We start from the raw sequence: 26,315 nt of genomic DNA on the forward strand, positions 1-26,315 counted from the left end.
TCACTCTATCTATTAAAAAAAACCGCTTCGAAATCCGTTGCATTTAAGATTTAAGCAATACGTAGGGACGGACAGACAGCGGGAGCGACTTTATTTTATACTATGTAATGATATGTAAATTATACTATTGTCGTAATAAGAATTATTAATTTTAATTTATAAGTCTGTTATACTGTAAAAATAATCGTTAAAGTCAGACAAGTTCCACCAAAATGACTATTCACTTAGAAGTAGTACTTGAGCGTATAACGGAACGCCACGACAAATGTCAAAATCACTTTTCCAGTTTGACGTATGCATTTGACATATACAAGTACTGTATAAGTTATCTATTTGTTTCGTAAGAAATGAACTAATTGTTTACTGTTAGTAATTTTTTATTAATAAACATTAAATGATGTCGGGTCCCAAGGAGCTGAGTTTCGACGAAATCCTCAAATATATGCTGGAACATAATGGGAGGGTTACCAATCGTGAATTAGTGAAACATTTTAAAGTTTTTCTTATGAATCCGGATATGAGAGGTGAGTAAATTCGGTAATTTCTTATCTTAAATTACATTACATTAAAAATTCATTGAAATACTTGTTTCTGTATACAGTTATTAATAACAAGTAAAGCTAGTGACTCTGAATAATTATTGTAGAAATACAACAATAACTTTTTATTGCCATATAGTTATGCTAAAAAACGCATGTCGTAAAGTGCATAATAAAAAATGTCTTATTGCTGTAAATAATCCCTTGTAGATATTTTTATTGCAATAATATGTATGTTCAAGCATCAGTAATGTTTCTATTTTGAGAATTTCTACTTTATACTCTATCTTCATACTCTATATAAGTTTTATGAAGGATAAGAATATATATATATATCTGGTCTAAGTAACTTGTCCTTCACATACATTATTTTGTATGTAATCTAAATATATATAACTCAAAGGTGACTGACATAGTGATCTATCAACGCACAGCCCAAACCACTGGATGGATCGGGCTGAAATTTGGCATGCAGGTAGATGTTATGACGTAGGCATCCGCTAAGAAAGGATTTTGATTAATTCTAGCCCCAAAGGGATAAAATAGGGCATGAAAGTTTATATGAAACTTTGTCAATTTTAAACCGATCGGGCTGAGACTTTGCAGGCATAAAACTATTATTTATATATTTGATAAATTCAACCCCTGAGGGGATAAATTAACGTGAGTGAAGCTATAGGCAAAAGCTAGTTATTTAATAAGATTTCAAGTAATATTCAGATTTCCTATACTATGAACAACTATGTGTCATAGACTACAAGTTTGTGTTTTATGATTTTGGAGTCTAGCTAATATGCTAAATTTAATATTTTTTTTACAATATAAGATTAAACATTGGTTTTATTGTCTATTGTTAAGTTTATACAATATCCATTGTTTCAGATGAAGCCAGAACCACATTTAAAAAACATGTAAACTCCTTAACATTAATAAAGAATCAAAACAATGAGAAATGGTTGATACTTAGAAAGAAATATATGCCCAACAGTGGCAAAGAAAATGAGGAGGAAAGTAAACCTTTAGAGCTGACAGCTGTTAACACAGCTGAAACTGTTTCCCATCAAGACACAAACATACCAACTCATCCCCTTCCTGTGCAACTTAACCAAGATTTCAATGTTTTGTCTTCTATAATTCAAGATACTGTAACATTACGAAACAAGGCAGAAGTAAGAGAAAGTAGCTCAAAGGATATATTTGCGAGTCCCTTGAAAGATAGCCTAGTATCTCCCTTAAAGGATAGCTTACTAAGCCCTGCTAATGATAGTATAGAATATCCTTCAGAAGATATTCCGCCTAAAGTGTATCCAAGAAGAAAATCATCTGACAAGACTGGCAGTGAAAAAAAACCAAGTGTAAACCAAGGAGGACAACTGTCTTCAATATTGAACCAAGAGAATGTATCAGAAGCACCGATATTGACATCATGTCGTAGCGAAAGCATGCTAGTTGATAACGAACAAAAAATATCCGTAAAAGAGAGAAAACAAATGTTTAATAAAATGGCTTCGGAAAGTGATGTCCTGAAAGTGAACAAAATGAGCACCTACAATATGCAGGTAAGAAATATTTACATTACTTAACCTCTCATCTGCAAAGGAATCAATTATTGGATTCAGACACTATACACACTTGGATTCTTCCCATTTGTGAGGAGTCCTGTTGGTCTTAAAGATGGGACATTAGTGTCATTTTACAGCTAACATGTATGTGTGTGATTTGAATTTAAAAGTGAATCTGTATTGTTTAAAAAGAATACAAGCTGAGTTTCTAGTCAGGTCTTCTCATCTCAAAATCATTCAGAATTGACTGTAGATTTGACATATAATAAGAATCAGTAATAGACCTACATATTATTGTTTTGAATTTGTATTTTTTTGAACACTTGAAAGGTTAATGATTTATAATATGTATTTTCTAATGGCTTCTCCTGAGTACTCATAATTATTCACTTTGTATATATTGACAAAATATTCAGCCTGTATGACTGAATAAAGGTTTCTTTCAAACCGTATAAGACTAGTATATAACACTATATAGTGGTTCTGGAGTTTAGTTTAGTGTTATAAGTCAACCCTGTTGACATAAATGACTATATAAGTGGTGACATGGTGTGATGGGTCATTAGACTACATAATGATCATGCAAGTGGTGGTACAGATCATTGGGTCAGATCATCAAGAGTGGGACAGGTTATTGGGTTTCCTTAAATAAAGTTGACCACAGTGATGGCTGGCTCATCATTACATAGTATAAAACAAAGTCGCTGTCGCTGTCTGTCCATACCTATGTATGCTTAAATCTTTACAACTACGCAACGGATTTTGAAGCAGTTTTTTTAAATAGATAGAGTAATTCAAGAGGAAGGTTTATGTATAATACATGTACACTCATGCGAAGCCGGGGTGAGTAGCTAGTCCATTATAATTGTGAATGGCTGCTGCTTGTAGGCACTGGTCTGCTCTGATAACTATGACTCATTTTGTTTGTTACTCATGTAGTTAATATATTTATTTACTTTTGTCAGTCTTGCTATTTAGCAGTTTGTATTCACACAAAATTTAAGAGAGCTACATGCAAGTTTCTCTTTCTTCTTGTGATGAGATTTCTTTGGGAATAAGTAGTAGAATGAAAAAAAATATTATGTGTGCATTACTTGTGTGGGAAGTGCTTAAATATGGAGTTTAATTAAATACATTTCTATTTATTTTCCTCTTAACAAAAAACTGTACTTCAACCTTAATTTATTTGTAATTATAATTAATATGAATATAATTACCTGAGGTTATTTGATTATGTCTTAAGAAAATAATTTAAAATAATTGTTGCTAAAAAGCAGCAATAATTTTAATTTATTAGATTTTATTATAAACTAGCAGTTCCCGCGACTTCGACCGCGTGGAATTTAACTTTATTATTCTAAAATATAAGTAGCCTAATTTACTCCTTATTACATCAACTACTTACCTTATTACATCAGCTACCTGCCAAAAAAAGTTCGATCCAAGTCTATCTAGTCATTTCAGAGATTAGCAGGAACAGACAGACAGACGGAAAAAAAATTGTAAAAAAAGTTATTTTGGTGTATGTACCGTATTTATATTCATAAGTATGCATGTAGTAAAAAATGGTTATTTAAATATTACAAACAGACACTTCAATTTTATTTATATGTATAAGATAAGTTCTTGAAATATGACATCAATCATCATTCGATTTGTTTTTTTACTAAATATAATTTAAAAAAATAGTACCAATATTAAGTGGTACTATTTTTTAATTTACACTTAGAGAAAATAATAAATAACCCCGGACAATTAACACAGCGCCATCTAGTTCCACTACAAGCAGAGCTTATGGATACTAGACTATCTGGTATAAATACTCAGATTTTTTTATAATCATATTAATAATAAAAATCACATGTAACGAATAAAATCATATGTCATGAATACAAATGTTTGCAATTTATTGAACCCGCGACCATCGGAAGTAAAGCAAAACCGCTAGACCACCGTGACCACATTAGTGCTGTGAAGTTACGAGATGATGCATCACATCGTAATTCTTTCCAATAACAACGGAAGACTAGTCTCACGGTTGTCACATGATTGGCGTTACTTCCTACAATAATTACATAAAAAATTCAATCAAATATAATTAATTATTACTAACAAAAATCCGTTAAAAGATACAATCAAATCAACCAAGCGGACACAAGTGAAGTGGACTCTTTGTGTATGATAAAAACACAATTTATTTAACAAACATTCGTCTATCGTCACGAATAATTACATTTTAATTATATATTTAACTCGTTGGAGAGAGTCCAGCAAAGCGATGCATTGTATTTACTTAGATAATTAGTGGTATGAGTAAATAATTTAACATTCTGGAGTCCACACCTGTTCGAACACAGCATGGAACATTTCTATACACCTTTCTAATACGTGCTACCAAAGAGTGGTTTTTTTTCGGACTACTCTAATGCTGTTGGCCGTAGCTGGCCTTTACAGCTTTACCGGACGTTAGGGGGCGAGTGCAGATGGCACTCCAAACCCGCGGAAGGACTTATGGAGCGGCTGAAGGCCAACTCCTGCCTGACGGATACGACTTTAGTCTGAGGGCACCACTAGGGGTCCGAACCTCGGCTCAGGCCGTCGTAATTTCGATCCCCGTTTGAATTGGACGGGGGATCGATGGGAGGGGAGACCAAAGAGTGGGACGCACTTCCTGCTTTTGTGTTCCCGGAGAAATACAACTCTGGATTTTTCAAGTCTATGAATCAGGGGTTGCAATTTCTGAATATTAGGCACGTTTTTGCGGACTTATCTTTGTAATCATCTGAGCATCAAAGCATCATGGTTTAATTTGATATTTTATTGCATATGTTGCAATTTTTCTGAATATATATGCAGCATACAACACACTGAGGTGCTGCCTTTTTGAGTATGGGCTATGCACACACACTACGTTACTCATACAGTTTTTTTTTGTAACTGTATTACATTTTATTTTATCTGTATATTTGTCGTGTATTGTATTTTGTTTGACTTGACTAATGTAATCTACATAATACATAACTCAAAGATCGGGCTGAAATTTGGCATGCAAGTAGATGTTATGACGTAGGCATCCGCTAAACAAGGATTTTGATTAATTCTACCCCTAAGGGGATAAAATAGGGGATGAAAGTTTGTATGAAACTTTGTCAATTTTAAACCAATCGGGCTGAGACTTTGCATGCATAAAGCTACTATGACGTAGGCATCCCCTAAGAAAGGATTTTGATAAATTCCACCCCTAAGGGGATAAATTAACGCGAGCGAAGCCGGGCAAAAGCTGGTTGTATATGTGTTTTTAATTTTGTTCTTAATGTTACAGTGCCTTGTGTGTGTGCCTAATTATTAACGTGAATAATTTTTTATCTATCTATCTATGCCTGACCCTGGATTTTGAAACGATTTAAATTACATTTGGCGAATACAATTCATTTATTATTATTTTATTTATATACAGCCATATTTATCTTAAATATTTATTTAATATTCTAGTTGTTATATATTGTAGTTATATATAATGCGTTTGCTTCTTTTTCCTTTTGTGGAATAATGGAATGGTGCACCCGCCTGCGCTAACGGTTTACGCTGGCGGGGCACCAGTGGAGGATGATAAGATGAGTATGAGGTGAGGTTAATTAACCCATCGTGACAAATTCACCAGGAATTTAACACGATTGTTTCCAGGGGGAACCGCGTGGAGGTTTCTCATTAATTCATCTCTTAAGGAGGGGAGATGGATTATTATTATTATTATATATCAACTGAAATGTATATCTCATAAAACTATAAAAAACAAATAGCGGGCAATACGTTATAATTTCAGGTGCAATAAAGTATTCAAACCTTAATATACTTGCCAACATTTGTTAATAAATACAATATAAAATATCCCAGTCATTTGTTATAGCTGACGTAACTTTCGCTTCCCATCAACCTTCAATAAATATTTCATTATCTAACCACTTATAAATAGCGTCATTATTATTCAACCTTTAAGCTGGTAGAGCGGCCAACTGTAAATTACTAAAATACAACTATGAACATCGTTATCTGCTCTAATAAAACTCTTTTGAATATTAAATTGTTGCGGTGCAAGTAAGAGTTTCCTGCAAGCCAACACCTGGTGGGCTAATTGAATTGTAAAACATTAACGGCGGAGCTCGACCCTCATAATGACGGTCAATCCGATTATTATTGATTGTATTATTACGATAAAATATTGATATAATTACTGATTTCGAGATTGCCAACTTATGCAGGAGTATGTCTATCACAGGACCTTGTTAATATGTGAATTTATTTATGACAATCTCGAAGTGATTACTGTCTTTGCCCAAAATGGATTTTGATAAATACGTCCCCTAAGGGGATAAAATAGGGGATGAAAGTTTGTATAAATCTTACGTTTTCGACTGATTGAACTGAAATTAAAGATTGGAGCTACTATGATGAAGGGGATCGCTTAAATAGGATTTTGATAAATTCAACCCCCATAGAGATAAAATAAGGGATGATGCAGGATGTAAATATATTAGTTTGAACCTATCAGTACCTAATGGAACGAATAAATTAAGACGATCAAAATAATTTTTAGTTCTTTAGGCTACTTTTATTTTAGAAAAATAATGTTAAATACCACGCGAGAACAGCTACTGTTTATATAAACATCCTGTATAGTTGGACTGTTTTTATTTTAATTTATGGTTTCTTATAAGCCAAAAGAAATATAGGCCATTCAGTTTAGTTCACAAATCGAAATGACTTTGTATTCGAAATTTGAATAGCAATTATGTACTTTATTTTTTAATTAAATGTGTGCATTTAGTAATATATATGTTATTGTATTATTTTCAAAAGTCATATTAAGAGTAAATATTATTTATTTTGTACATTGTACTAAAATTATAAATGCGGAAGTTTGTGAGTGTGGATGAATGTTTGTTAATCTTTCACGCAAAAATTATTACCTACATGGATTTAAATTTTTTTTTATATAGGTTTATAAGTAGAATAACAGTCGCTATACATTTCACGCAGGTGAAATAGCCCCACTCCGATCGATCCCCCGTCTAATTCAAACGGGGATCGAAATTACGACGGCCTGAGCCGAAATTCGAACCCCTAGTGGTGCCCTCAGACTAAAGTTGTATCCGTCAGGCAGAAGTTGGCCTTCAGCCGCTCCATAAGTCCTTCCGCGGATTTGGAGGGCCATCTGCACTCGCCCCCTAACGTCCGAAGCTGTAAAGGCAAGCTGCGGCCAACAGCATAAGAGTAGTCCGAAAAAAAAAGGTGAAATAGCGCGTACAGCTAGTTAGTTATAGATAACGAATAAAAATCTCTAAAAAAAAACTTTAATGCATGTATGTATATATTAAACAGTAGATAGATAGATAGATAGATATATCGTTTATTGGTTTGTTACTAATCACACACAACATGTTCATAAGAATAGACAATACATAATACAACTTAAGATTTATAAAATTGTGTTATTATATATTTGATTTGACGACCTCGGTGGTCTAGCGGTCTAGCACACCGCTTTACGACCGATGGTCGCGGGTTCGATTCCTCGCACGGCACAAACATTTGTATTCATGAGTATGATTGTTTGTATCGGCCTGGGTATTTTCTATGTATAATATATATGTATTTACGAAAAAAAAAATTATCTATGTATTTGTATCAGTTGTCTGGGAACCATAACACAAGCTTTAGCTAGCTTAACTTGGGTCTAGATGGCGCTGTGTGAATTGTCTTGAGATTATTATTATTATTATTATTATTATATGTAGCAATACAAAAACGTCGAAGCTCAGCGTGGAACATTGTTCAAGGAACAAAACACAAATTTTCAGCTTTAACCCATTTGAGGTTTTGGAGGACGTGAAAATAATAATTAAAATGAATATAAAATCAAGTATCAGATAGTATCACTGAAATTTAGTATAATTTCAACAATGTTGCAAATACCTTTAATATATAACAATACTAGCAGACCCGTCCACACGTTGCTGTGGCTAAGGTTCTTGAATAAAATAATATTGCGACTATAAATTGAGATGTCAGCTATCCTATATTTCAAGTTGGATGAAATTGCACACAGTGTGCAAATCAAATTTGCAATCGGTTCAGTAGTTTAGGAGTCCATCGCGGACAAACAACGAGACACGTAATTTTTATATATAAAGACGAGAGTAAAATTAAGGATAATCTTACTAAATCAGGACTTACCTAGTACAAAACCTATTACACTATTTCATATGTTAGTTGAGGATAACTTTCCCTAAACTCTATAATGCGATAAGATCGTTTATGACAAATTGAAATTGTTTTAATAATCCACGTCTCATGTAACATCACATCACTACACCCAAAGGACATATTTGAAAAACAACTCGAGAGGGATGTAGGTACGAGGCGAGCGCAAAAATTTATATATAATAATAATTTTAGCTCATCTGAACAGGCAACCCCTCCACGAGGGAAGCTTAGAACACGAACAACAAAAGCTTCTAACGACAAATATTAGGCAGGGTCGCGTTACGTACGCCTCCACTCCTAATGGACTTTACAATTGCTTTATATTGCGCATTCCACATTGTAACGTATTAAAAGGACGAGAGACACATTAACTTCGTGTACGAAATGTTACAACACGAATTTGTTAATAGTGTCACGGGGTCTGAATTTTACCAATGCCAATTGTTGGATAATAATGTTCCGTTAAAAAAATATCATTTCATTTAGAGGTATTGTTGGTAATTTAGTTACATATGTGACGTTACTAGCAGATCTGTGTAACTGCGTCTGCATGATATTTTACATTTGTGTATAAAACACATTATATTTAGCCTAATTTAAAGAATTTCCTATTTCGTATAGATATTCTAACGTGTAAACTATATTAGTGTAAAGTTTCATCAAAATCCGTTCAGTGGTTTTTGTGTGACAGAGTAACAAACATTCGTTCATACTCACAAACTTTCGCATTTATAAAACACATTATACATTACATTTCGGCCTATTTACAGAATTTCCTGTTTAGTTATAGACTATGTGTTATTCTGATGTAAAAATTATATTACTGTAAAGTTTCATCAAAATCCGTTTAATAGTTTTTGAGTGAAAGATTAACAAACATCCACCCATACTCACAAACTGACGCCCTGATCCTTTTGTTCATTATAATCTATGCAGTTATTTATATCTTATATATAAAATTCTCGTGTCACAGTTTTCGTTCCCATACTCCTCCGAAACGCAAAGCAACGTTTGCCGGGACAGCTAGTATAACTAGCTATCCCGGCAAACGTTGTTTTGCCTTAAAATAAAAAAAAAATTAGGAGTGGACTACCCCTAACATTTAGGGGATGAAAAATAGATGTTGGCCGATTCTCAGACCTACTCAATACGCTCACAAAATTTCATGAGACTCGTTCAAGCCGTTTCGGAGGAGTATGGGAGACACGAGAATTTTATATGTAAGATATAACTAGCCTTTGCCTGCGGCTTCGCTCGCGTTAATTTGGGGGTAGAATTAATCAAAATCCTTTCTTAGCGGATGCCTACGTCATAACATCTGCATGCCAAATTTCAGCCCGATCCGTCCAGTGGTTTGAGCTGTGCGTTGATAGATCACTACGTCACCTTTGAGTTATATATATCTAGATTATATATGGTGTGGGCGATAAAGGAAACCAGGGAATTGTAGGATATATATATATATATATTGTATATATTAATATTATAAAGAAACACTATTAACTAGGGCCAGGAAGGGAAACCGAAAAGGAACAATAGATAGTAGTGACAATTTAGAATAGAATTTTGGTATTCGAAATATAAAGTATATAAAATAGTTATAGACAAATAAGTAGCATGTATTCCACATATTTATTGGTAAATTGGCAATTTTTCTCACGAGGCTACAGCCTGGAGATTTTCAAGAAGTGTATGTTAAGGTTTCTTAAAGGTCAGCAACGCGCACGTTACACCCCTGGTGTCTTAGGCGTCCATAGACTACGGTAACCATTTCAATTTTTTTTTATATTTTTTACACAAAATTTTTAGTTTCTATTTTTTATGATACAACATACAAAAATACATACAATCCTAATTTTCACCCTTCTATCATCAATCCCTATTTTTTTATAGCGTTATTCATTTATATGGCAAAACAACGTTTGCCGGGACAGCTAGTACTTATATAGATGTCTATGTGTAACATTAAATGAAAATCTCGTGCATGGACAACTATTGCCCTGTTTGTCGTTTAAGTAATCACTTAGTATTTTAGAGTAATACGCTTTGCTTTGCATCGTCTACAGGTCGGTTTCTTTCTAACACTGCATTTACGGTTCAACAATTACATTCATAATCGTGGTAGATCTCTCCATTGTTTTTCCGATTCCAATTTGTACGATGAAATACAAAATTGTACTTCTGTTTTAATATTCCACGACTTGCGGTATTGTTTTACCGGATAAAAAATAATTACATAAACATTGAAGGCAATTACAATAACAGGTGAAATTACAGGGTTGTAATTTAAGCAGCATATAAGATTGTGCGATTCGATATGATAATCGGCTTTTATCCAAAGGAAGCGGATAAAAAACTTTAGACTGTGCAACTTAAAGTATCCATTTTTATAACTCAGTGGTGAGAGAGGAGTATATTTTCATAATATCTTTGTAGATTAATTTTTTGAGAACTTGACGAGCGGAAACGGGCGTATACATCTCCTTTCTATTTCAGTGTTGATTTATGTGTCGGCATTTCATTTGGATGGATGGCAATGTAGTGAGGAACATTAATACTAGATTTAAAGACAACTTGCTGTTCTTTTCTTGCTTGTTCTTCTTGTGATGAGAGAGCATTCCGAATGAGCCGTAGATTAAAAAAAAAATGTTATGACTATTCAAAAGTGCTTCAATGTAACTTACATTGAAGCACTTTTGAATAGTCATAACATTTTTTTTTGAATAAATGATTTTCTATTCTATTCTATTCTTAAATATTGTTTAGGAAAAGTCAACGGGTCTTTTACAATACTATAAGGGACCTAAGGATATACTGGAATTATCTTTAAATAAATTTAAAACATCTGTTAAATCATATTTATTGAGCAAAACCTATTACTCATTAAATAATTACTTAAATGACAAACGTACAGGGCAATAGTTGTACATGTACGGGATTTTCAATTAATGTTACACATAAAATTTGACTGTCTGTTTGTAACATTGAAATAACCGTTTTTTACTACATGCATATGAATATAAATACGGTACATACACCAAAATAATATTTTTTACATTTTTTTGTCTGTCTGTCTGTCGGTCTGTTTGTTCCGGCTAATCTCTGAAATGGCTGGACCGATTTTGACGGGACTTTTTTTGGAAGGTAGCTTCACTAATAAGGAGTGACTTAGGCCATTTTTATTACGCGGACGAAGTCGCGGCAACAGCTAGTCTTAAATAAATTGGCTTTGAAAAAAAGTCAATAGAGTTTCTTGCCAGTTCTTCTCAATTGGATTTATTATATATACAGAACTGGCCGGTAGGGAAAAAATATAATATAAAAAAATTGATGTTTATAAGCGGCTAAAAAATCCTCGATGAATAAACGATTTTTGAATTTGATGAACCTGTTATAGATCACGGTGTATGGCAATGTTGACATCATTATTCATGGTGTATAGTGCATTGAACAGTGGCTCGTGACCCGTGGTCAATCGTCGTGGGATTCAAAAGCACGTGCCAATAAGTATCTAAAAAGGTCATTCGTGTTTTACAACCACGTCGTGCTGTCATTATATTTAGTATTCGATGTGCAAGTATATGACGTAATTGATACAATCGACGGTCTCAGTGGTGTAGATGTTGCACAGTGCTATACTTCCAATGGTCGCAGGTTCAGTTTCTGATACAAATATTTGTATTTACTATGTTTTTTCTGGATGTTTTCTATGTATATTCTAATGGATGATAATGGAATGGTACATCCGCCTGTGGTAACGGTTTATGTCGGAACAGCAGTGGAGGATGATAAGATGTGCACGAGGTCAGGTGATTTAGATCCTCGTAGTAAATTCACAATGAATTTATCAGGTAGAACCACATGGAGGACAACCTCAGGTTGTATATTGTTACCAATGGGGTTATTAGCCCACAGTACTAACAATACCCTTAGCCCCTCTATGTATATTGTGTAAACCTACATACGAAACAATAATGTATAATATAATAGTATTCTTATAAGTTGTCTAAGTAGTTTACAGAAGCTCTTACCTTGAATCTAGATGGCGCTGTTTTCATTGTCCTGGATTGTTATTGTCATATTTCCCATTCTATACTCCACGCTAGTGTGTGAAGTATTCTAGTTTTGTACAAGTGAAAGAATAATTTAAAATCGTTTGTTTATTTTTAACTTTACCGTACAAATAAACGAACGAAAGTTTATATATTAGAATAGACTGGCGGTCACCAGACTATTCTAGCACAGCCCTTCAACTCTCGCCTTGACTTTGGACGGGAGAAATTAATGTACGTTCGTCAGAATTATTTAGAGAATAAAATAAAGCCCAGGATATTTATTATGCTAAATTATTTGAGTTCATATAACAATAATCATCTCAGGAGAATTCACACATCACCATCTAGACCCAAGTTAAGCTAGCCAAAGCTTGTGCTATGGGTACTAGATAACTGATACATATACATATATATATATTTGTTGTAAATAAATACATAGAAAACACTCAGACCGATACAAACAATCATACTCACGAATACAAATGTTTGTGCCGTGCGAGGAATCGAACCCGCGACCATCGGTCGTAAAGCGGTGTGCTAGACCGCTAGACCACCGAGGTCGTCGAACCACCGAGGATATCGAACAGAAAATTCAAATATTGCTTCGTTATTGTATTAGTTTAGATATTTTTAGGTTACTCGAGATCTGGGGGGGTGAGGGGGGGGGGGGGGGGGGGTTATGCGAAATAAGAAGTTTTCGAATGATCGAGCATTTTCTAACAGGAACTATCCGTGCTGTAACTGAATAAATCAAATTATAAACCAATCCATTGCAGTTCTGCATTTGATTTGATCAGTGCCTATGAACTTTATATTCAGTCGACTGTAAACAATTTTCAATTTTTGTTTCCTATATAGAGTTTAAAACCAAAAATCCAGGCTAGTCCCTTAGTATATAGCTCTACTAGGTGTCCTGGCAGACGTTGTTTTGCCATATGAATTTAAACACTACTATTGCTATTAAAAATAGAATTAAGATTAAATTATAGGATATTAAGTCAGTGATAGATAGGTCAAAGTTTTGGGTTGTATTCATTTTTCATGCCAAATCATCTATACATATAAATTAAATTGGAGTGTAGGTTTGTAATATTGAAATAACCATTTTTACTACGTGCATAAGAATATAAATACGGTACATACACCAAAACAACACTTTTTACAATTTTTGTCTGTCTGTTTGTTCCGACTAATCTCTGAAATGGCTGTACCGATTTTGACGGGACTTTTATTGGCAGATAGCTAATCTAATAAGGAGTACTTTTATCTTAGAAAAATAAAGTTAAATTTCACGGAGACGAAGTCGCGAGTACAGCTAGTAATAAAATAAAAAAAAACTACTATTTTCATTCGAGCGGGGAGGCATAAGTTGTACATTATTTTATTAGAACTATTATAATCACAAAAAAAAATTATAGATTTATTAATTTATAATTTGTTATGATATTAAAAGGTCGTTGACCTTGACTAGACTAATCAAGGACTGATCCAATTGTCTACTCTAGGCCTTAGTCCAGACTCATAAACCTTATTCATTTATAATTTGTTATGATATTAAAAGGTCGTTGACCTTGACTAGATTAATCAAGGACTGATCCAATTGTCTACTCTAGGCCTTGGTCCAGGCTCATAAACCTTATTCATTTATAATTTGTTATGATATTAAAAGGTCGTTGACCTTGACTAGATTAATCAAGGACTGATCCAATTGTCTACTCTAGGCCTTGGTCCAGGCTCATAAACCTTATTCATTTATAATTTGTTATGATATTAAAAGGTCGTTGACCTTGACTAGACTAATCAAGGACTGATCCAATTGTCTACTCTAGGCCTTGGTCCAGGCTCATAAACCTTATTCATTTATAATTTGTTATGATATTAAAAGGTCGTTGACCTTGACTAGATTAATCAAGGACTGATCCAATTGTCTACTCTAGGCCTTGGTCCAGGCTCATAAACCTTCCTATAAATTGACATGTTCTCTCTATTAAATTGTTAATGGAGAATGTGGAGTTACTAACGCGCTTTTAAAACCACCCTAAGCATGTGCTAAACTCGAAATTCAATTTGATTTTAGTGGCTAAGCAGTCAATAAACGTTTTTATTGCCTACTCGTCCCGTCTGTATTTAAATTTAGGTGTACTCACTTGCGTCATTAAAACTTCCAGCTTGTAGACACTTTAGAATAATCTCGCACAAATAGAATATCAATTGACACGTCTTATCACAATTTCACCAATCAACATCACGTTTACCAGAATCATTAGCATAATAATCCGTTACGCTGGCTCTTACAGGCGCCTATTGTTTAATTAACTTCTCATACCATAAATCCTTCAAAAAGGTAGCGAAAATAAGCTTCATTTTAAGTATACGTCATGATTGTTTTGAATAAACGTATCGTAGTTGTTATGCACGATGCCGTAGATAAGACGGTACGCTCCGCTGCGGTTTGGCAGGAAAATATGACCGATTTCATTGTTCTCTCTCGCTATTCGGGCCTGAGAATCACTTGCAGCCATCAACAGCGGGGATACCACATTTAACGAGCCTTGTCGAACCGATGGAAAATAGCAGCAGATGAATTAGCTGTCAGCTATTGAGATAAAGCTGAGCCATTGTACGTACAGCTTGGATAGAACAATCCACTCTTTTGTCAGAACGTACTTAATTGTATCATAATTTGGTTCATTCTAAATGTTGTTTTTATTTATCAATGCCATCGGTCTTGCTATTTACGTGCTGTCACTTCTTTTAATCGTTAGAGGTAAGTTATTTCTAGTTGTATAGTCATCGTTGAATTTTCAAATAAGAAGCATCCAAAAAAATAGTTATATTTCAGCAAAATTACCAAATTTTGTATTCCATCTACACATATAAATAAAATTGGAGTGTCTGTGTGTAATATTGAAATGACCGTTTTTTACTACATGCATATGAATATAAATACGGGACACAAAATAACAAGTTTTACAATTTTTGTCTATCTGTCTGTTTGTTCCGGCTAATCTCTGAAATGGCTGCCGATTTTGACGAGAATTGTATTGGCAGGTAGCTGATGTAATAAGGAGTAACTTATCGGTACGTTTTTTGTTTTTTTTTAAAGTTAAATTCCGTAGGGTACAGCTAGTACTAAATATATCTTCACAGTAATCTAAGACCACCAAAGCTGAATTTCATATGATATACTGAGCAACTTTTTAACCTATTTCATCTACGACAGTTATTTTCATTCGCTTTTGATATCTCTTCCTCATACCGTTGCTTTTCCTAAATTCTTTGATTCGATTTCATCGTATCATTCTCACCTAATACAATCTGTTAAAATTTTAACTGCAAACAAAATATTCAACGGTTGACGCAAGACAAGCATCGTAAACAGATGACATTCATGATTAAACAGATATGAAATAAAACTTTGTCTTTATTATCGTCGAGAGACATTATAATTTTTGACGTCTTTCGTCTGACTTAGATGTGGCATACAAAAAAGATCTGTACAGAATATTAATTTCTGGAAATATCAGTCAGATTTAGCATTCCATACCTCAATATTCCAAGAACGTTATAGGTTTTTGCGCTAAATCCTAGAAGTCGAGCATAAAATAAAGAAACGGGGAGTAAAAGGAAGGGCACAGTTAATGGAGAATATATGGGTCGGAAAGAACCATCAAGTATGAAGCTATGAAAAAGATAATCATTTAATGTCATTCGTCTATTGTCAAATTTTTCTCTAGCCTAGCTCTGGATACTACGTATTTTTATTCGGGATAACATACTATTTTTATATACTGTAACGTACAGAGATGCCTTAGAGCTTTCGTATAGCGTGCTTTATTTGCTCTACTGCATCGAATACACTTTTGACCGTTGTTCTTGTCTTGTTCTTTTAGTGGATCTATAACTGTCGATTCTATATGCTTCTATTTTGTGCTCATTGCTCTTTACATCGAATTTCAATTTGAATATGTGCATCGCAATTTTTTGTTCAAATTTTATACCTTTGAAATTTTATTAGACTGTTTGTGATCTTACTTTTTATTGATATTATAAACGTGCATGTTTGTAAGTGTGGATGTTTATTACTATTTAACGCATAAACTACAGAATTAATTTTAATGATACTTCAAAAAAATATACTTTATACATCAAAATGTCACATGAGCTATAATTTCACAGAAACCTCTTATATTTTGCGACGATCGAGAGAACCATTCCCGAAAAAGACGGTTATTTTTTAAAATTGCGTCCAGAATATTCTCGTAACTCTAGTACCAGTTATGTTCAATTATAAACTCGATTCTGTGGGATCTGCCCAGGATTATTCATGGTTATTTTTTTTAAGTATCTCAGCTAGTATTATAGGTGCAAGCTATTCACAATTAGAAACTAGACGATGCTATGTGATTTATCCAGGATTATTTATTTATTGGACGAAAGAGCAATAAAGTCTATCAATGGAAATGGGTATGTGACGTGTATCGATCGTGGAGTGCCGTCATCAACATTATGCGCCCAGCGCGAACGGCTCAACGCGACTGCGGCGTCCCGCCGCGCGGCTGTGGCCGCACGCCTGGCGCGCGCTCGGCGACGCATCGCCGCGCCGCGCCAGCGTCGCACATGTGCCCTCACGTGTATTTAAAACAATACCATTTTTTAGAGTCCACAGCCATAACTCCACTTTCCTGATGGCCACTAAATTGTGGCTGCTACGAGAATTGCACCTCTATGGATTGTGATAACAGAATTTGTATATATTTTTATTTTCATCTTTATTGTAACTATCTACTAAGCTTCTATTGCATACATTTGGTTCATCATGGTACTTTTATGTGATATCTATAACTGTGACCGTGAGATCACCTGCAGAAAATTTGTAGACTATGAATTATTCTGATGTTTGATCCATGTTATTGTAAGTTTCATTAAAGTCCATTCTGTAGTTTTTGAGTGCAAGAGTAACAAACATACATCCATCTATCCATTCATACTCACAAACATTCGCAATTATAATATTAGTAAGATTTATTTATATCAGAAACCTTATTGCCATACTTAAAATATTATATTTCAAAAAATACACTATCAAATTAATTTCATTAAGGTATCAAAAATCCTAAATAACTATTAAAATTTGAATACTGGTTTATTCTTTACAAATGGTCATTCATAGCCATTGAAGTAATATCTAGCTTTCAAGTATAGTCTTAAGTTTTTCATAAGAATCATCACTTTAGCAATGATCATTTTATTCATGAGTTAATTGTATATTTTGTCGTACTGACTCAACATTAAAGTTATACGAATATACGATATTTTATCAAATTAAACGCTTCAATATTGTATTACTATTTTTTACTGTGACATCATATCGTTTTGCTATTCGATATGTTGCCGTTAACAATTCTTGCGCAAATTTTTCTCACCTCCAATTCCTTTCTCTCTTTCATCGTAAGTAAATTGATGGACTGTTGGTGTGATTAAAATTTTTACATATCATTCTTTTTTTTTCTTTATGTATTTAGGAGGTTAGCACAATAGTGGGCATGTTAGGTCCGATTTGACATCTTAATCATATTTATATTACATCTAAAATTAAAATTACTGTAAAGACAAATATTACCTACTTTTATCTTCAAATATATAAATTAGTACAGATTGTTTCGATACAGGTTCTGATAAAATACTCTGAAAGATGCCTAAATCAATTTTGTTTAAATTTATTTTTTTCAGTAAGATTTGTCTTTCCGTGTCATTCTATATCATTCTTACCGTCAATGAAAATTTATCTGACTACATAAAAATCCTGTAGCTATTCTCCACATGATATATTCTCAAAATCATAAACGTGCAATAGTTTATCAGTTTCTTGTTGAAGTTTCATTATGACTCATCGTTGTTGTTGTTACTGTAAAGTTTGTTAACTTCTGGAATGATTTGGAAGATATTTTGATTTATACCATCGTTATATTCGTATTCTATATTTGGTACCCAGGACGTACGTTTTTAGAATTGAAAATAAAAATCTTTCAAATGATTGAGAGAATTAGGCCGACCAAGAAATAAGTAGTATTTAGTGCAGTTTAGAGGCATAATATTATCTGCATTTAGGTCGATGGTCTATTAGTCGGGAGGTATGAAAAGGTAGAAATGGCAACACATGCGTGTTTAGACTTTTTCCATTTAAATGCAGAGTAAATTGCTTCTATATATGGTCTATTGGTCGGGAGATATAACAAGTTAGAAATGGCAACACATAAATGTTTAGGCTTTACCCATTCTAATATTCTAACTTTATTTGTATATTGTTTATAATTCTAATAACGTTCCGTCATCAATGAGACGAAATCAATCGGATCAATGTGATGTCTCCTTAGATTTCTGCACGCTCTTATACACATGTTTATTCTGTCTTTGCCTATACCTATTGGCGTCGGAATTTCAGAATTCCTTTTTTCATGGAAGCCTCAAGCCTTTACGTCATGTATTTGAAGTTGGTTTGGGTTGTAAATCGATAGAACAAGTCTATTCTTGTATCAAAAGTTTTACATTTCTATTTACGTATAGTTTTAAAGCATCTGTCGTATTGTTTATTTTACAATTAAAGACAACACATAAACTATAGGTAACTAACTTGAAATCTACTCAACTTGTAATTGTGCTTAGTTGTTACCTTTAATCGCAGCCTCTTTTATTGTCTAATCGTATATATCTACAATTCCATTTACATCGTAAACGATTTTACCTACAATTAGATTGATGCATCTATTGTTGAACTTAGACGTTCTGTGTGGGCGTTTCTTATTTGTAGTCTGTGTTTCCTCTCAATCTCAGCCAGTCTTTGGTATATCGACTTGTTCCGTTAACGTTACTTGTAATGCGGAATTAGTACGCGGGGCAATAAACGTTGCAGAATATCGAACTCCATTCTAAACGCTTAATTGTCTCGGCGTATTAAAAAACGTACTACATACAAACATAATCTTATTATTAAATCATACACATCATATTAAGGATGTTATCTTGTCAATATCGAAGTTCCTAACAGTGAAGTCAATAGTGTAGACATAAATATCTAACGACAGGTGGTAAAGTGGTCATGCTGGGCAGCGCACGCCAAGCTCTCCGGCGAATAAACGGCCAACTCTTTCGGACCATCAAACAAAACTGGACTGTATTATAATTTCATTTAAGGTTTTAATTAAGCTTTTGTCTGCTGTCTACTTAACGTATCGTATCTGTTAAGTCAATAGCAGCGCAAGCCTGAAGATGGGAGAATTCGAATTTATTGACCATTAATTCAAAATATTATTTTCACAATATAAGTACTTATTTATTAATTTTGAAATATTAGGTTCCGATTAATTTATATGTGTCGTTGAGATATTTATTATGTATGTAAATATGGACTTTGTTTATAATACTAATCTTTTGTTTTCAGACGTTAAGAGCACCTATATTGACTCACTTATAGTTCTTCATTGTCCGAGTTGTACTATACCAAATATAAATTAAATGTATCAGTTATTTTATCAGCTCCATTAATAACTTAATATGCATAATCAATTTATACATCATTGGTTATTATTCGAATCGTTAATGTATAAATAAACATCGCTTATAATTACTTATACTATCGTTTCCGGTCCGCAGCACGATGCAGTGTTGGTTTTCTTTTTTTTAAGTCATCACAATCGTAATAAATTAAAATTAAAATATATATCCTTTGGATAGAACTCGAATCTGAACACCTCAGATATTTGTGTGAGTTCAAAATCACATACAAAAACAATTAAGCAATGAAGTCGCTCGCTTTGATATATTGTCATTTTTTAATACATGTTACTACTCTATAAATGACTAATTTTAATACAAAATTGTGTACATAATATATTTATATATAATGATTTTTATTGTATAATGTTTTTTTTATATATTTATTTTTTAATATTCTTATATGTTTCAAGTTTTTTGTGTTGTTGTTGGAATATTCTTAATCATGATTTCTATTAATATCTACCTCCAGCTTGTCTTAGGTTATGTACAGTTACAATTATGGTAGGAATCTAGTTTTTTTTTTATCTTTATATAATATAAAATGAAGTCGCTCTCACTGTCTATTCGCTAATATACTTAAAACTACAGATTCATTCATAATTTAACAGCGGCGCTCTTGCTATTTTCCACGATCTTCCATTAGTCTCTTTAGTTAATACGATACGACTATACAACGGATTTTAATGCAGTTTTAGCAATAGATAGAGTGATTCAAGAGGATGGTTTATATGTATAATACATGTGCAAGCCGGGAGAGTAGCTAGTATATTACAAAGCTGAAGAGTTTGTTTGTTTGAACACAATAATCTCAGGAAGTACTGGTTCTAATAGAAAAATTACTTTTGTGTTAGATAGTTAATCTATCGAGGAAGGGTTTAAGCTGTATAACATTACGCTTAAGACCAATAGAAGCGGATAATCAGTGAAAAATGTTGCATATATACAGACCATGTTATACCGATAGTATGAAGTAAAAAATGTTTTGAATAATTTAAATATATATTGATGATTTCGTTATTAGAAAGAAATTATATACTCTATAATACTAACTTAGACAATCTTTACGATATATATGATACACGTGTGAACGACCTGACTACAATAATTTATATATAATTACTATGTTGATATTACTATAAAAGCTAGGAGATGTATTGTCGCGGAAAATATTCAATCGTTATCAATTCTATCTATCAATAAAGGCACCAGTCATCCATGGACACACATTCTAACACCAGGTAAATTAGTATGCGAGGCATAAAAACTGGCCAAGTGGGAATTGAACCCGCATCAGTAGGTATAAATAAATAACTCTGGACAATTAACACAGCGCCATCTAGTCCCACGGTGAGCATAGCTTGTGTTATGGGTACTAGACAACTAATATACATATTTAGATAGTTTTTTTTGTAAATACATACGTATTATACGTAGGAAACATGCAGACGGATACAAACAATCATGCTCATGAATACAAATGTTTGCGCCGTGGGAGGAATCGAACCCGCGACCATCGGAAGTAAAGCGATGTGCTAAACTTCTAGACCACCGAGGCTGTCAGGTATTTATTTGAGTACTAGCTGTTCCCGCGACTTGGTCCGCGTGGAATTAAACTTTATTTTTCTAAAATAAAAGTAGCCTGAGTTACTCCTCATTACATCAGCTACCTGCCAATAAAAGTCCCGTCAAAATCAGTTCAGCCATTTCAGAGATTAGACGGAACAAACAGACAGACAGACAAAAATTGTAAAAAATGTTATTTCGACGTATGTACCGTATTTATTTCATATGCATGTAGTAAAAAACGGTCATTTCAATATTACAAACAGACACTCCAATATTTATATGTTATTAATTCATATATGTAATTCATAACAATACTAGATTTAAAAACAAACTTTCTGTACCTAAGAATCGTTTAGAAAAAATCTATGTGTCTTTTATGGGAATGGATATAAAATTACTGGAATCACAGTTTATCTGTTAAATCATATTTATTTAGCTATTCACTCACTACACGATTACTTGAATGACGAGCGTGCATGGCAGTAGTTGTTCATACACAGGATTTTCATTTAATGTTAGACATAGACACCTACATAAGTAAAGAACGTAAACTTTGCTTTGGCTCTTAAAAAAAGAATTATAGATGAGTTTATTAGAATAGAATAGAATAGAAAATCATTTATTGAAATAACTTAATTTAAGCACTTTTGAATAGTCATAACTATTTGTTTTTATCTACCACTCGTTCGGAAAGCTGTCTCATCACAAGAAGAACGAGCAAGAAACTTGTGTGTTGCTCTTTTAAATAATCCTTGTAAGTTTACATTTACAAGTCGAAACGTGTGAATACACACTACCAACAAGCACTAATTTTTTGGGTCAAATATAAATATACAATAAGATCAAATCAGTCGTAGTGTTAAGAGCAGACCAGTCCCTACAAGCAGCACTCGTTCACGAGTATGACGGATGAGCCAGCCATCACTGCGCTAGACCATATTTTAGGGGAGCCCAATGACCCGTTCCACCACGCCGCCACATGTCTGGACATTTTAGTGAGCATGACTACTCGTTCCACTCGACCACGTCACACCTACAAAAATTACTATATGGTAGTTACAGTATTCGCACTTTACATGAGGATGCATGCGGCAATCAGTACAAAAGCCGCTACGCTATCATATATAAAAAAACCAGTATGAAAAATAAATTATAACGTTGTCCGCAAATAAACTTATTCTTGCTATATATTGTTATCATCTAAAAATTCATCATATTGCCAGTTATACATCTATGTTCAGTAAAACCATATTCGGTATGGCTCCTACAATATATAATAAAATTCCTAAGAGAATCAAGCTTACTGATGATATTAGACGTTTTAAATTTATTTTGAAGAAATATTTATTAGGCAAGTATTATTATAGCATAAATGAATTTCTGTATGACGAAGATTTGTACGCGTAATTGCAGAAGACAGTGAAATTATCTATCACATATAGTGATCGTTATCGTTGTTCTATCTATATGAATTATCTATCTATCTATATATGAAATTCTATATCTATCTTAAGATCTTTATAACCTGTACTTCACAATTAAAGGATTTGAATTTTGATATTTTTCTTCCCAATTGAAACTGGTCGATGGGCAAAAAATATTAATACATAAACTTAACGTTTATAAACGCCTAAAATGTCATATATGAATAAATAATTGATGATTTGTTTTGAACTCTTAAGCTTAAATGAAATGGTATTTGTTCATATTACAGAGAATCGTAGGATCACTTATAAAACCTGTCAGAAGTTTGCATTAAATTAAAATTGAATTTGAAAATCTTCAATTCTTAGCCCTTTGTTCGTAAAAAAACAAAGCCTCCGCAAATCCATTTAAACTAGACCAGCATTCTGTTAGTTTTGAAATTAAGAAAATTTCTGAGAGATAAAACTATTGTAGCGCATTGTCACTTTTGAAATTAAGAAAATTTATGGTGAATAAAACAGTTCAAAAGCTAAGCTGTGTTTATTAAACGATGAATATTAATGTATATCATAATTTCATATGTATACAGTCGAAACTTTTTTAAAATAATATGCAATTATTGTTGATATATTTCTTTACAATTTAAACTATATAAGCCCTTATTGTTAGGTGTTAACCCTTAGAAATCTTAAATTGCGTTTCCCATAAAATATCTTACACTTATAAAATTACGGTAAATTGACGGACTCGGTGGTCCGGCGGTTAGCACACTGCTTTACTTCCGATAGTCGAGGGTTGGATCCCACGGTACAAATTTGTATTCATGAGTATGTTTGTTTGTATCGGTCTGTTTTTTTATATGTATTATATATTATATGTTTACAAAAAAATATAATATTCATGTTAGTTGTCTAGTACTCATAATACAAGCTCAGCTTACCGTGGAACTAGATGGCGCTGTGTAATAATTGTCGATGACGATGGTTTCCAGGGCGACCGCGTGGAGGTCAACCTGACATGGTACATTGCTAGTAATGGTCCACATTACTAACAATTCCATTTCCCCCCTAATGTACTGGTATTAGCAAATTACAATTTAGTGATATAAATAATTAAATTTTATAAATTTATAATATGTTTCAAACAAGTTTATTGTTCGCAGGGCGTGGAAGAAGAAGACAGGGTGTCGGTAAGTATCTTTATATTAAACTAGCTATACCCGCGACTCCGTCCGCGTGGAATATAACTTTATTTTTCTAAATGAAAAGTAGCCTAAGTTACAAGTTTCTCCTTATTACATTAGCTACCTGCCAATAAAACTCCCGTCAAAATCGGTTCAGCCATGTCAGAGATTAGCTAGAACAAACAGACAGACAGACAAAAATTGGAAAAAATTTTGGTGTGTCGTTTTTATATTCATATGCATGTAGTAAAACACGGTTATTTCAATATTACAAATAGACAGTCTAATTTTATTTATATGTATAGACTATGATTGTTTGTATCAGTGAGGTTGGTTTTCTATAATAATGATAATGATATCATGCATTTATATTCTCTAATTTTATTTATATATATAATTATAAATACATACAGATATAAATTATCCACTTATAATTGTATAGATGATTAATACCCAAACCTAAGTCATATTTCGTCAAACATGCCCCCCCAGCTAAAACTTGTAAAATGGTTAAGATGTATTATAAGTATGCAGGAGCAGGATTCTCACACAGTCTGTCACTCAACAGACTGACAGACAATTTTTTTTCATATACCCTTAGCGAACAGCTGTTAATTTCAAATTACAAACAGACACTTTAAAATTATTTATTTGTTTAAGATATATATATTTAAATGTTGATTCAGTATTGTTTTGTTCTCACAGTTAGATCAGAAAAGCGAAGTGGATCCTTTAGATTTGAAGCAGAAGCAGTGGATCATGTGTGCCGCACGGGGGGAGTATCACGCTCTGGCCAAAATGTGCAAGGAAAACGCGAAACTTGCAAAAACCAAGGTACGTGTTTTTTATAGCATTGGGGTAAACGAGCTTTCTGATGTACTAGCTTTTGCCCTCGGCTTCACTCGCGTTAATTTATCCCCTTAGGGGTGGAATTTATCAATATCCTGTCTTAGGGGATGCCTACGTCATAGTAGCTTTATACATGCAAAGTCTCAGCCCGATCGGTTTGAAATTGACAAAGTTTCATACAAACTTTCGTCCCCTATTTTATCCCCTTGGGGGTAGAATTAATCAAAATTCATTCTTAGCGGATGCCTACGTCATAACGTCTACTTGCATGCCAAATTTCAGCCCGATCCGTCCAGTGGTTTGGACTGTGCGTTGATAGATCACTATGTCAGTCACCTTTGAGTTATATATATATAGATTTATTATTAAGAAAGAGGTATGTGTTATTAATTTTAAATGCAATATTGTATTTAATTTACAATCTAAGATTAAATCAAATCTAAGTTAAAATTGTCTGAAACTAGAAATAGAAATAATCTTTAATAAGATAAACTCAATACAAGCACTTTTGAATAGTCATATTTTTTTATTCTACCACTCATTTGGAACGCAGATTCATCACAAGAATGAAAAAGAAACTTATGTGTTGCTTTTTTGAATATGTTTTTAAATAAATAATTACACAATAACAAGTAAGAGGCATGCGATAATCAATATGGAAACCACTACGCACGCATTCTTAGTGCAATCAGATAATATTGTCAGCGCTATGAATTGGAAACAGTTGTCTAGTACCCACAACACAAGCCTACTTAGTCATTTATTTATTATTTCGGCATTAATTTTAAAACACATGGTTAGTAAGTTTATTTGTTTTATCTGTTTTATTGTTGTCAAACATTAAGAATATAGTTAAACATTTGCAGTGCGTGTCGTAGATAGTAATGTTTTAAAAATGTGATAAACGTTAACGGATGTAGTAGTCCCGTATCCTTGAGTTTTTAGGTGATAGTTAGCGCCAGGAATGAGCACATGCCCAAAAGGTGTTCATCTAATTGGGTCTTGGGGTGCTCGCCGGCGCCGAGCGCTCGCCCCCCGCCGTAAGCTATCTTGACGTATCTCTGAAAGTCCCTTGTTTTACGAGCCATCTCTCAGAACCCAAGTTTTTTTCTATTACACCATTGTGTTTACGTTCCTACTTGCGCACTTGATATATTATCGTCATATAAGTCGACCAACGCTAATTCTGAATAGTGTTTTACTGATTTATTTGAATACAATTAGTAAATTGAATGCGTTATTTGGACGACGTACAATTTGCTGTCGTGTGAGTGCAGGAGTTTATATCGAATGTGTATTTGATTCTGATTTCAAT

At 33.3% G+C, this 26,315-nt stretch overlaps 1 protein-coding gene across 1 annotated transcript; it reads left to right on the plus strand.

The window, feature by feature from the left end:
- The first annotated feature begins 364 nt into the window (after positions 1-364).
- LOC131851240 (uncharacterized) lies at positions 365-26,044 on the plus strand. The gene is made up of 5 exons (XM_059201708.1): positions 365-524; positions 1,422-2,098; positions 24,131-24,157; positions 24,857-24,985; positions 25,946-26,044. The coding sequence occupies exons 1-5, from the start codon at positions 395-397 to the stop codon at positions 26,042-26,044; spliced, it is 1,062 nt and encodes a 353-aa protein (XP_059057691.1). The 5' UTR covers positions 365-394.
- Positions 26,045-26,315: the final 271 nt, after the last annotated feature.

Source organism: Achroia grisella, unplaced genomic scaffold (genome assembly GCF_030625045.1).
Source record: "Achroia grisella isolate CSIRO2021 unplaced genomic scaffold, CSIRO_AGI_Agris_v1 utg1173, whole genome shotgun sequence".
Taxonomy (NCBI): domain Eukaryota; kingdom Metazoa; phylum Arthropoda; class Insecta; order Lepidoptera; family Pyralidae; genus Achroia; species Achroia grisella.